This window comes from Elephantulus edwardii, unplaced genomic scaffold (genome assembly GCF_000299155.1).
Source record: "Elephantulus edwardii isolate Elephantulus edwardi_28Jun2011 unplaced genomic scaffold, EleEdw1.0 scaffold00186, whole genome shotgun sequence".
In the NCBI taxonomy this organism is placed as follows: domain Eukaryota; kingdom Metazoa; phylum Chordata; class Mammalia; order Macroscelidea; family Macroscelididae; genus Elephantulus; species Elephantulus edwardii.
In genome coordinates, this window is record NW_006399936.1 from 5,267,467 (window position 1) to 5,280,103 (window position 12,637).

General features: G+C 42.1%; 1 protein-coding gene across 1 annotated transcript in view; it reads right to left on the reverse strand.

Moving 5' to 3' along the window:
• Positions 1 to 252: 252 nt before the first annotated feature.
• The window catches only part of LCMT1 (leucine carboxyl methyltransferase 1), a 34,546-nt gene continuing 22,161 nt past the window's right edge, over positions 253 to 12,637 (reverse strand). Inside the window, exons 6-11 of the mRNA XM_006896638.1 lie at positions 10,245 to 10,347; positions 7,957 to 8,077; positions 5,226 to 5,327; positions 3,693 to 3,784; positions 2,019 to 2,116; positions 253 to 275 (exon numbers count right to left, since the gene is read on the reverse strand). Coding sequence (XP_006896700.1) covers positions 253 to 275; positions 2,019 to 2,116; positions 3,693 to 3,784; positions 5,226 to 5,327; positions 7,957 to 8,077; positions 10,245 to 10,347 — 539 coding nt within the window. The remainder of the gene's footprint in view (positions 276 to 2,018; positions 2,117 to 3,692; positions 3,785 to 5,225; positions 5,328 to 7,956; positions 8,078 to 10,244; positions 10,348 to 12,637) is intronic.

The window sequence follows — 12,637 nt, forward strand, 5'->3', positions numbered from 1 at the left end:
AGGTCAGATGAACCCAAGGGCACCTTGTGTGCTGCAGACAATCGGCAGACAGCCAACAGCAGGGAATTGGCAATGGAGATTTATTTAAACATGAAGTCAGCAGGAAATAGTACAGCAACCCTCATAACTGGTGTCTCAGGACAGGAGACGAGACTGGGGAGGTAAAGCCTCCCACCACTCAGGATGCTCTACGTTATCTCCTCCTGGAGGGCTTGGCTTCGGCTTCCGGCTCCGCACTGGGTCCTTAGAAGATTAGGAAGTGATCTCCTTCAGACCTAAGGGAGGAAACCACAAAGGCTGTTAGAGACCTGTGGGGTCAGAGGTAAGAGATGTGACTTGGCTGCAGGCCCAGTGATGGCTCTGGGGCACTTGTCACGTACCTGACCTCTGGAGCTCTAGTCACCTGTCTCGTAAAATGAGATTTTATGAAATATTGTCTTGAATAAGACTTTGCTCATGACTAGTTTTAAAGGGACAAAGGAAGTATGACAGTTGACAGGCTTCTTACTGTTAATGCAAAAGTCTACCCTCTGTACCTTCTGTATTTGCGCAAAGTGCTGAACTTTAAGCAAACAGAGAAGTCCCTTCTCTAGCACACACAGGCACTGGCATCAGAACACAGGTGGGAGGGCAAGAGCTTCTGCCACAAAAATGCTCAATATATTGTTGCTTACTAAAAACGAGAATAAATAGAAGAGAATTAGAAGCCATTAGCATTTCCAAAAGTTTAGGAAAGTGTAACTAAATTAATTTTTAAAGTTATTTATGAATGCTTACGTAAATTCTACCATAGCTACATGATAGAGTTTAGTCAAGCCATTCAACACTATACTTATTGAGCATTTTTTAAATTTAATTTAGTTTGTTTATTTTTATTGAGCATTTTTAACAGCAAAGGAAAATACTTCTGATATGAGGTTAAACAAATACAAAATCAAAGTCATATAAACATATAATTTCAACTCTTGGTAAAAACAAAACAGAAGAATAGGAGTTGAAGGAAAAGACTGATCAGAGGCTCTCACTGTGTGAAGGGCACACAGGTGGGTTTTTTTGACTTCACTAAACTTTTCACTAAATAGTATATATTGTTTTAATAACAGGGGAATATCAATGTCATAGAAAAAACATATTAGTAAATCATTTTAAGGGGAGAACAAATTTTAAATGGTCTTGCGTGAAGAACTGCAGAGCTGGGCCAGGCTGCAAACTGGCTCAATGACAAGGCGCTCTGGTGGCCCTGTCTGGGCAGAGCTGTGCTGTTCACCCAGGGGTGGTACAAGCCTACAAGGACGCATGCACATCTGGAGTTTGCCCATAAGGCAGAGACAGTCTTCTGGGTCATGTCCTTTGTTCTGTATCGGCTACTTGGGCAGGATCTAATGTCATTTGGACTAATCTATAGGAGGCTTGAAGGGCAGCAACTAGTAATTAAAGACCAGGGCTGGGATCAAAAGCACCCATCTCCTTGGCTGGGAAGGCCTTTCAAACACTGGGGAATCAAGGACACAGGCTAGTTGTGAAAGAGGAGCTGGTTCGGCTCAAGACAAATATAATAACAAACAGCGAGATGAGGATCTAGGCGCTCGCCCTACCCCTCAGTCTGCCACGGCCCAGAAAATGTACCTTAACTGCACTAGATAAGAGGACAAAACTGAACAAATAGGTCTGGTAGAGACATCAAGATATCTGCGTTTAACATTGAGTAAGCCTGGCTAAAGCTGATTAAAAAGACAAATACTGGCTACTTCTAAGATTACTTTAACCTCTCCAGATCTTTCACACCTTCCCAATGAAGAAATTGTCACAATGTTGTTTTGCTTTTTGGTACAATGGTTCTCTAAATCATTCTTCTGGTTCTGTGCTATGAAACCACAGAATATTAGTAACAACGAATTCTCTGAATCAGTTCACGAAGACACGAATAATTCTTTCTGGGTCTAAAGTTCCAGTGTAACATTCTTTGGAGAAGAATGCTTCTGCTTCTCAGGCCACGTCAACAACGATGGACCACACACCTAGGTCACTGCCTCCTTTGGTGGCCCAGCAAAGGCAGTAATGCTGCATGAGCTGCTCGAGAAGCTCCATTTCATCCAGGAATTCAAGTGACTCTATCCTGTAGAGAGAACGGAGAGAGAACAATGCCCAGCTGCACATGTACATCATGAAAAAGGAAGAGGAAGACCCATCACCATTGATACGGACGGACAGACAGTCAGGACACAGCAAGTGAAAATGAACAATGTAACACAAGTCTCTATGGTATGCTTCTAGCCTGTCCCCCAGGCTCCTAGCTAATATTTCAAGTTGCTGTTCTCAAGTGAAGGGCAGAGGTTGTTAGGTGTCCTCAAGTGGAATATGCTGCATAGGGACCCGATGACTAATGGACATGAACCCTGTGCAATCCTTCGTCATCTCTGTCATCTCTGATACAAGGAAAGGTATTCTCTACTAATTAGGCTCAGCTATGCGTTAGCTTGGTCATTCACTGTTGTCAAGTTGATTCTGACGCACAGTGACCCTCACTAGGTTTCGTATAGAGGATTATGCCTTTGAATTGTGCTGCCAAAGAGTACTGCATAAATATGTCTGGAAGACAGAATATATTCCATTTGGGAACTATGGTGAGTGTAACAAAAGTAGACAACTTCCTTTATACTTTATGTACTGCTATACTGGTTGTTGTTGGTTTTTTTGTTTTTTAACAATGAGCATGTTTTTCTTTTACGAGAGGGACTTCCATTTAACTTCCCAAACTTTGTAAGTAAACCAGTATAAAATACAATTTTTTAAAAAAAAAATAAGCAAATAATTATAAATACAATAACACCAAAAGATATCTGAATTACATTCAGATGCTAATTTAATGGATTTAAGCTTTGTAAGCCATCTTGAGTAATTTCTAGTTTTCTGGCAATTCCAATTGCTTCTTAAGTCTCATAAATCTTCGATCCCGGGTTTTGGCACCAAAAAAAAAGTCTCATAAATCTGCTTTTTTTCAATTGCTTATATAGTTATGGAAATATTATCAAACTTATTTTTTAAATGATTATTCTTAATCTTTTCCCATCCATACTGTTGTTGTTGTTGTTGTTATGTGCCGTCAAGTCGCTTGTGACTCACACCGACCCTATGTAAACAGCCCTAAACTCTGCTATGTCCATGAGTTTCATTATATCAATGAGAGGTAACACAATAACTTTTATAATTCCAATCACAATGTAAATTCTGTTAGTATCTGAGGGCACTGAGTTGCTCCCCTAACCACTGTACACTTTGCTGCAGTTCTGCTATTTTTTTAAATTTCTTCACCGCCATTGTGGATCTGGAATCCGAAAGGCTGATCCATTTTCTGGTAAAATAAAGGCTTAACGTTTTAAAAAAAATCTGCCAACAGATCTTTTCTCCTCTGAGAGGACTTTGTGCAGAGTTACGTTCCTTCTTCTCGAAAACACACGGATTGTACAAAATTTCCAGAGCAGAAGTGTCTCTGGGAACCTTCTACCCGGTCTGGCATAAATTCTATCTCTACTCACAGATATTGTATTTTTCTCAAATGGTTATCAACATTTAATCTGTATTCGCAGGTTAACTTGTTTGAAAATCAGACTCGAGAGAGTGTGGTGTTGTCTTAACGCTGTGTGATTAAGTCTAATGAGCTCTCATGGAGCTACTGCTGGCCCGTCCCATACCTGCTCACTTCTGATCGTGGCAGTCTGCTGTACAGCGTCATCATGTCGACCGCTGAGGCTGTTTCCCATCCACTGGATAAGAGCCGTTCTTTCTGGTCAGTGAACAGAAGCAAAGAACCGTAAGGTGAGGCTGTAAGAATCCAAGACACTCTTAAAGTGTAAGCGACTTCAGCTTAGATGATTTCTCCTTCAAGAACCCATTCTGACCCTTATTTCTTTCCTCATTTTCCAGTTACATACACTAAAGCCCAATAATGTATATATTTTTTATTTTATTTTATTATTTTTACGTGTACTGTCAAATCAGATCTGACAGGTACAGGAGGAGATTGCCCCCTCCTTTTCCAGCAGAGCATCTGGTGGCTTTGAACCGTGTACCTCTGGGATTGTAGTGCAGCGTCTTGCCACTAGGCCACCAGAGCTCCTCCAATAATGTATCTTTTAAAGAGAAACAAAAGGAGATGCTTCTCTATGAGTAGTAGGATAGAAGGAGAATTGATGCCTTTGAGCTGTGATGCTGGAGAAGAGTACTGAATGTACATGGACTGCCAAGAAAACAAACAGGTTCATCCTGGAGAGGGTTAAACAGGGCTGCTCCTTGGAGGCAAGGATTCTGGGGCTTTGTTTGACATATTTTGGACATGTTGTAAGGAAGGACCAGTCCTTGGAGAGAGACATCATGCTTGGGAGGGAGGAGGGGCAGCACAGGAGGGGAAGACCCTCTATGAGGTGGACTTATTCAGTGACTGGGGTAATCGGGATGGGTCAGTTGGAGGCAGTGTGATTGGCACAGGATAGAACAGGGTTTAGGTCTGTTGTATATAGGGTCGCTATGAGTCTCAAGCAACTCAATGGCACATAACAACAACAACAATTAAAATTATTTCTATATTAAAGTGTTTTGGAATTGTAACAAGTGTTTGACTCAATTTAAAATGTATTAATAGACATAGTTCTACATTGTAAATGCGGTATTTCATGTACACACACATAAGTACATAAGTAACATTTAAAAAATGTTCAGTAGTCATGTGACATGACACCTGTTAAAAACTAAATGGAGTGAGAACTAAGAAGTGTCTTTTTAGCAAAGAAATGGCATTTTAAAAGTTAAGGGAGGCCACTATGGATGAAGAGAGACTTAAGGGGTCTATCAATCAAGTACAAAGTGTTGAACATGTTTGGATTCTGATTTAACCACACAAACTATTACCATATTTTTAAAGACAAGTGGGAAAACGGAAAACAAAGATGGCCAATCTCTTCCCATCAGACTTAGAGCCTTGGAAACCCAACAGACAGAGGGACAGCTGGGGATGGTCTGTACTCAAAGGCAGCGAGTGAATGAGGACGTGAGCGAGTGAGGAAGGAATCACCCACAGAACGCTCCGTGCCTGTGTGGGAAGGGACTCAGGAGAACGCCCCCATTACCTGGGAAGGAAAATGGCCATGGGGTCGCTTTGAGTTGTGCTTGACTCGAAGGCAATCAACAACAACAACAACAGCAGCACGTCCCAGTCTCTGCTGGCATACCTGTGACTCTAAAGACTTGCACATCTCCACGCCAGCCAGGTCGCACTGTCTCCTCCGCAGGTTTTCGATCATGATCTGCCCGAACCTGTCTTCCATGTTGACCTGGGAAGGGAAAGAGGAGTCTGGGCATTGCTGCAAGGAACCTTTCATTTCTTAAGTATCCAAAATAAAACAACTTTCCATTTTCAACCCGTCAAGGCTGACATTTCAAAGTACACCATGCGGACAGAGCAATGAGGAGCAGTTATTTATACACGGTATGAATGGGAGCAGACATCAAGACAGCACTGCGGAGGGCAAGTGGGCAGCTTATTTCTGTTTTAAATGCTCAACTTGTGATCCAACCATTCCACTAAGTGGATTTATTCTACAGATGCACTCATGCGTCTGTAAAGATACAAGAATGTTTACTTCAACATCATTTATAAGCAAGAATAGAAAAAGAACATAAATATCCATTGTTTGAGGTGAAAGAAATTTTGGTGTGTTCAGACAATCATACGCTACGTAACTGTAAAAGCAAAAAAGGACAGCCATATAGGATGAATATGAAATAATCTGTAATATAAATTCATGAAAAGTAGATACAGAAGGGTGTACAGAGCACACTTCTACCTGCCTTTAAGAGAATAAAAACTTTCTCTCTGTGTTTATACAGGCATAGACACAATCTGGAGCAGGGCACCTTGACTTCGCTGCTCAGGGGACTGCAGTCTTGGAACAGAGAGAGATTTCTCCTGTTTATTCCTTTTGTTCAACTTGACTGTTTTTATTCTAAGTGTGCTATTACTTTTTGAATTTCAAACTGGATAAACAGGATTAATATTAATATATTTGAAAAGATGTCATCAAATATATTACTGTATGGTTGAATTTGTAGGGAGCTGGACTGAGATACCAAAGGCCAGACCTCTCTAGAGGTTCGAATCCACCAGTGGCTCTGAGGGAGAAAGACAGCCGTCTCCTCTCCTGTGATGTACAGCCGTGGAAATTGAACAGAGCTAGCTATGAGGTGGTTTAGACGCCACAGGCACGAGTGTGAGCATGACAGCATTTACACTATTTGTCACACACTCAAAACTAATTCATCACTTCAACAATATATGAAAGGATTCCCAGTGTTTATACACCTCTACCACTGTCTCTTTCTGTGGGTGAGTAGTAAGGCTTATGATTAATTTTCAAATTATACACTGTCTGTTGAACGTAGAAAGATATTTGTCAGCACATACCTTATAAGTTTATTACCTGGGCTTAAAAGCTGCCTCAACACTCAGTAACCGTGAGGCCATGAACATACCTCCTTGTGCTTCAGTTCCCGTATTTATAAAATTGGTATTAGTATTAGTACCTACTTCTTTATTGTGTGGTTATTAGTAACTTAATACATGTAAGACTCATGGTGTCTGGAGCATAGTAAGCAGACTTAAGAATGTGCTATCATGATTTTATCATCACTGCTAAGATTATCATCCACAAGGATTTAGTAATTTTTTTAAATTTTTTTAAAATTTTTGTTATTTTTGTGTGAGTGTACCATCAAATCAGATCTGACTGGTACAGGAGGAGACTGCCCCTCCTTCCCCGGCAGAGTATCTGGTGGATTTGAACCATGCGCCTCTGGGATTGTAGTTGCAGCTCCTTGCCACTAGGCCACCAGAGCTCCCCTAGGATTTAGTAATTTTAAATGACTAATGACTCTGTGCTGGAGAAGAGTATTGAGAGTACCATGGACTGCTGGGAAAACAAACAGATTCATCCTGGAAAGGGTTAAACCGGATGGCTCCTTGGAGGCAAGGATTCTGAGGCTCCGTCTAACGTACTTTGGACATGTTGTAAGGAGGGACAGGTCCTTGGAGAGGGACATCATGCTTGGGAGGGTGGAGGGACGGCGCAGGAGAGGAAGACCCTCTATGAGGTGGATTGATTCAGTGACTGGGATAATCGGGATGGGTGTGTCAGAGACAGTGCGATTGGCACAGGACAGAGCAGAGTTTAGGGCTGTTGTACATAGGGTCGCTATGAGTCGCAAGAGACTCGACGGCACATAACAACAACAAAGACTCTGGTGGCCTAGTGGCAAGAAGCTGCACTGCAATCCCGAAGGCAGGCTGTTCAAATCCACCAGCCACTCCACAGGAGAAGGATGGGCAATCTCCTCCCGTGCAATTAACTACCTCTGAAAACCTGCTGGTGGGTCAACTATAGGTCAGTTCTGACTCGACGGTACACAACAACAACAATTAAGATATAATTTAAGGCATGTGAGCAATTAATATTATACTATATGCAATATAGTATATATAATATACTGTAAGGATATTGATAATTTTGTATTTGTCCGAAAATTACTAAATGCTTGTTCTTTCAAAGGTGATGATGGTGAACTGGAGTTGAGCCATTTTAGTGAAAACTGTGGACAACATAATGAAACCTGGGCTGTTCTCAGGCCTGCTCCTACGTGACAAGGTGTCTGATTAAAAACCCTTGAATACAATATTGAATAAACGAAAGAAAAGCCAGCCGAATAGAAGAATGCCCAAGCTAAGCAAAAGGAGTGAAGCCAGCAATTTCCCAATCTTCTCTAAAAGCCTGTAGAAGTCAAGAAACAACATGAAGTAGGACTTTTGGAACTGAAGGATCCAAGAGAAAGGAGGACCAGGTAACTGAGGCTGCAAAGGTAGGGACAGAGCAGGGACCTAAGCAGAATTCAAACGTCTGCTCCTCTTACCTGCTCATAGTTTATGAACATGGCCGTCTCAAAACAGCTGGCCGCCCACTTTAACAGGTTTGCGGACTGCTCAGGCGTCATGTAAATCAGCACACATTCAGCTATAAGGAGTGTCGGCAATCTGAAAGGAAGAGAAGAAGGCACATAAAACATGTTGGCATCAACTTGAGTGTCTTTAATTCTGCACCTGTTACAGTTCTGACAAAGCAAGATCTATGCCAGGAAGACCAGAACCGGGCAAGCACATCACCAATCAGGGCAGTAACATGCATGTGAGAGCAGCATGAGTCAATGTTTTGAGCTATACAAAAAGGTGAGTAACAAGCAGTGACCTCTTTGACTCATGAAATCTTTATACGGGTGGGACAGATTATAAAGAGGTGTGACTACAAATTCTTCCCTGCCCTGTATGCACCGTGGCAACGTGATACTGAAGAGTCTCACATTCAGGATAAAAAAACCCAAACTTATTGCTGTCAAGTTGATTTTGACTCACAGAGACCCTTTACTGGTCTTCTGAGGCTAAATCCTTATGGAATGAGACTGGCTGTATTTCTCCTTTGCGGTAGCTGGCAGACACAAACTGTAGATCTTTTGATTAGCTGCCTACACATAACACACTGTGACATCATAGTCTTTATTCCTCTAGAATCAAGGTTAATAAAGTGACTAGTCTTAACAAAAGGGGGAGTAACAAATACGGCACAAGTGAGGACATGAACAATCTTTACTTGAGCTGCTTCTGGAACCCTGAGATCACTACGTGATGGAACCCAAGTCAGTTCACTACAGGAGTAGAGGTCCACTGAAGGAGAATAAACTTCCCAGGAGACAGTCAGTTACCAGCTCAACTGACCACTGTCCGCATGACTGAGCTCTAGGCGACATCAGGAGAACCTTGCTCCCGGCAGAGGAACCACCCAGCTAACCCCAATGCACAGAATTGCCAGCCCACAGAATTCTGATCAGTTAAGCACAGAATCACCAAGAAGGAGTGGTTTGTGCAGAAAAAGGGGGTACTGTATGATTTAAAATCAGAAAAGGTGTGCACCAGGGTTTTGTATCCCTTAACCAGATCTATTCAACCCGTATGCTGAGCAAATAACTGTGAAGCTAGACTAGATGAAGAAGAAAGTGGCATCAGCAGTGGAAGAAAACTTGTCAAGAAACTGCAGCATGCAGGTGACATAACCAAGCTCACCAAAATCGAAGAGGACTCGAGGCACTTGCTGAAGAAGATGAAAGATGACAGTCTTCCCTATAGATTATACCTCAACATAAAATATTTAATTCCTCGCAGCTGGACTAAGAAGCAACATCATGATAAATGCAGAAAAGTCTGAAGTGGTCAGAATTTAATTTTGCAAAGATCCACAATCAATGCCCACTGAAGCAGCAGTCAGGAAATCTAACAATAGAGCGCACTCGGCAAATGTGCTGGCCAGGACCTCCTTAAAGCACTAAAGAACAAGGATGTCACTTTCAGGATTAAAGTGTGCCTCCTCCAAGCCATGGTATTTGCACTTGATTAATACGCAACTGAAAGTTGGATAGTGAACAGAAGAAGACCAAAGAAAAACTGATGCCTTTGAACTGGGGTGAAGAGTACTGACTATACCGTGGGCTGCCAAAAGGACAAACAAATCTCTGTTAGAAGAAGAGCAGCCAGAGTGCTCTTAAAAGCAAAGATATCGAATCTCTGTCTCACAGACTTTGGGCATATTATCAGGAGTGAAGGAGAGGAAGACCTTAAAGGAGATGGAATTATACAGTAACTGCCAAGAGCCTTAGGCACAGCCTACTACAAAGGATGGTGCAGGCCTGGGAAGGCTTCATTCTATTGTTGATCTGGCCATTAGGCATCAGTGTCAAACTGAAGGCATCTAACAATAACAACAACTATATTTAGACCAAGAACCTGCTGTCTGAACAGAGTGAGGAGGGAACACTGCATGGTTTAAAATTAAAAAGGGTGTGTGCCAGGGCTCTATCCTTCCTCCATACATATCTGTACACCGAGCAAGTCATTAGAGAAACTGGACTCTATGAAGAAGAGTGTGACACCAGGATCGGTATTTTAAAAAGAGCAACCCAGGTACTTCTTCTGTGAAACCAGACTTAGGAAACACTGCTTCCCAAAAATTTCAGAAAATTTCTCTAAGAAGCTGTGAGATGATTAAAAACAGCAGAGTAAAAGGTCGAATTTGGGGGTCTTGCCGCACTTCTAATGTCATGAGATGAAAACAGGTGGAGGTATTTTTCCTAAAAATAAAAGAAAAAAATCTCACTGTGTATTTATGTGGCATTTTTTTAGTTTCTCTTCTAAGTCTGGTAAATCTCGCAGGTCTGCTCCAATAATGGCGTATCTCTTTGAATCCAACAGGTTTCCATCTGCAGATGAAAGAAGATGAAAAGAGTATTAACTTCGTTCTTTTTTCTCACTATAAAAATATGCTTATAAAAAAGTTTCTATAAAAATATGCTTATTTAAAAATCTGATAAAGAAGATGAAGCCAAACAGCATCTTTCCTACAGATAACTATCAGCATTTTGGTGTGTAACATTCCAGCCTTTCCCCCTAAGTGCTTAAACTTGTATATAAAGTACATAGACATTTCTGACACATATGGTTCCCGAGTAACCAGTACTCAAGGGATTAGAATCTAACAGTGATATGTTAACCACTTCAGGCAGTAGCTTGTGATCACGAACCACTGGTACTGGTGCCACTGGCTCTGGTGCAGGACCCTAACTGGGTGTGTCAACAGCCTCAATGTTACAGAGCTTCATTCATGTTACAGTTCTTCCAGGAGGTTCCTTTCATTCTTTGTCTGCTTCTCGTTTTCTTCCTTCTGCCATCATCTGCCATCGCTGTGCATATACATACACCTGCTGGTCAATTTCAAGGCGTGGCCCTTCCACGATGCCTTGAGCTGACCAGTCTCCTGTTGGTACAGGCATTTCATTTGCCTTGTTGTTGCTGTCATGTGCTGTCGCACCCACGATGATTCATAGTGATCTGAACCTTCCTGGCCCTGTCTCTTGCCATCCTCACATTTCCATCCGTCTTTCTGAGGGTCTTCCTCTTTCTCTGTTCCTCCTTTCTTCCTAGCATGAATCTAAGGATTGACGCCTCCAGACAACATGGTCAAAGTACATGAGATGAAGGCTTACCATCCTTGCCTCTTCATTTGCATGCTGTTGTTGTGTGCCATCGAGTCAGAATTGACTCGTAAGCTGACCCTCTGGTGGGTTTTCAAAGAAAAGAAATAAATTGTTTGGGAGGAGACTGCCCATGCTTCTCCTGTGGCGCAGCAGACAGATTCGAACTGCATGCCTTTGAGACTGCAACACAACTTCTTACCCCCTGGCCACAAGAGTATCCCCCCACCCCCAAACAAGCATATAGACCAATCTTTGGAAAGTATATGAAACAAATCAATCATAGCCCAGGCTGCGGCCCTAAGGCAAGCAAAAAATATCAAAACTCTAGTTTTTTACAGCTTATCTAGGAAAAGCTAATCAACCTAAACAACTGAAATAAACCGTCGGGTAGAAAGTAGGGCGACGGCAATTCTTTAGAGTCTGTCGTTGTGTTGTGTACTGTTGTGTCAGAGCCAACCCATAACCAATCCTCTAGCCTCAGAGGGGTTCCAGAGGCAACAAATCACATAGGAGGAGACTGCCCATCTTTGTTCCACAGAGCAGCTGGTGGATTCGAACCATATTCCTTTGGGTTGACAGTGCAGCGCCTTACCACTAGTCCACCAGAGCTCCCTTTGGAGTTTGGGGAGGGTGGGGTGGAAATCCATTATTCCCTCCATCAAAGGAGCGCTGAAGCTTTAAGCATATGACCACTACTTGAAAGGTTGGTGGTCTGAATGCACCATTTACTCTGTGGAAGGAAGTTGTGGCAGTCTCTTTCCACAATTATTACAGCTTTGCAAACCCTATGGGATAGTCCTCTGTCCAATAGGGTCTCTGAATCAGAACTGACTCAATAGATGTGGGTGGGTTTGTTTTTCCAAACAACCAAAGAAAAATGGAACTCATCTAACACACAGGCTGTATCAAAGCACTGAGCTTCATGGTTCCTTAACTGGGCTGAAGCAGCATGGAGTGATACAGCAAACTCACATGGCATTTTCCAAACACAGAGATCTTCTACAGCAATCAGGGAACTACATCAGTACATGAAATGATGAAGGCTGGGATCCGGAGTCTATCTCAATGCCTCGGATGTAATGAGGGAGAGGGGTGCTTCTGTGAAGACTAAAGAATGATTTATTAAAGCCAGGTTTTAAAAACAAAGCAAACTTCATACCACCACCACATCTGTAGCTCACAGGTCTACAGGCTGGCAACCTGCCTTGGCATTGCCTCGGGGGAACTTCTCAGCGGGGCTTATTTCCCTTTGTAAATGAAATTTCTGTCAGTTTGAGAATTTTTCGCCAATTTTCATTTTTTATTCAAAAGCTCCTTTATACTACCAGCTCAAGGTAGCTCAGTATTGGAATACTCTGACAAGCTGGATTTCTGATGCTGTTGTGATTAAAAAGCAAGTACCATGCAAATATTAATGAGTAAAAGGATATGAACGTGACTTCAATTTTATTCTAATGTACCTAAGCATATATGCCATTAATGAGCAACTGTGGTTATTTAAAAATGAAATAATATT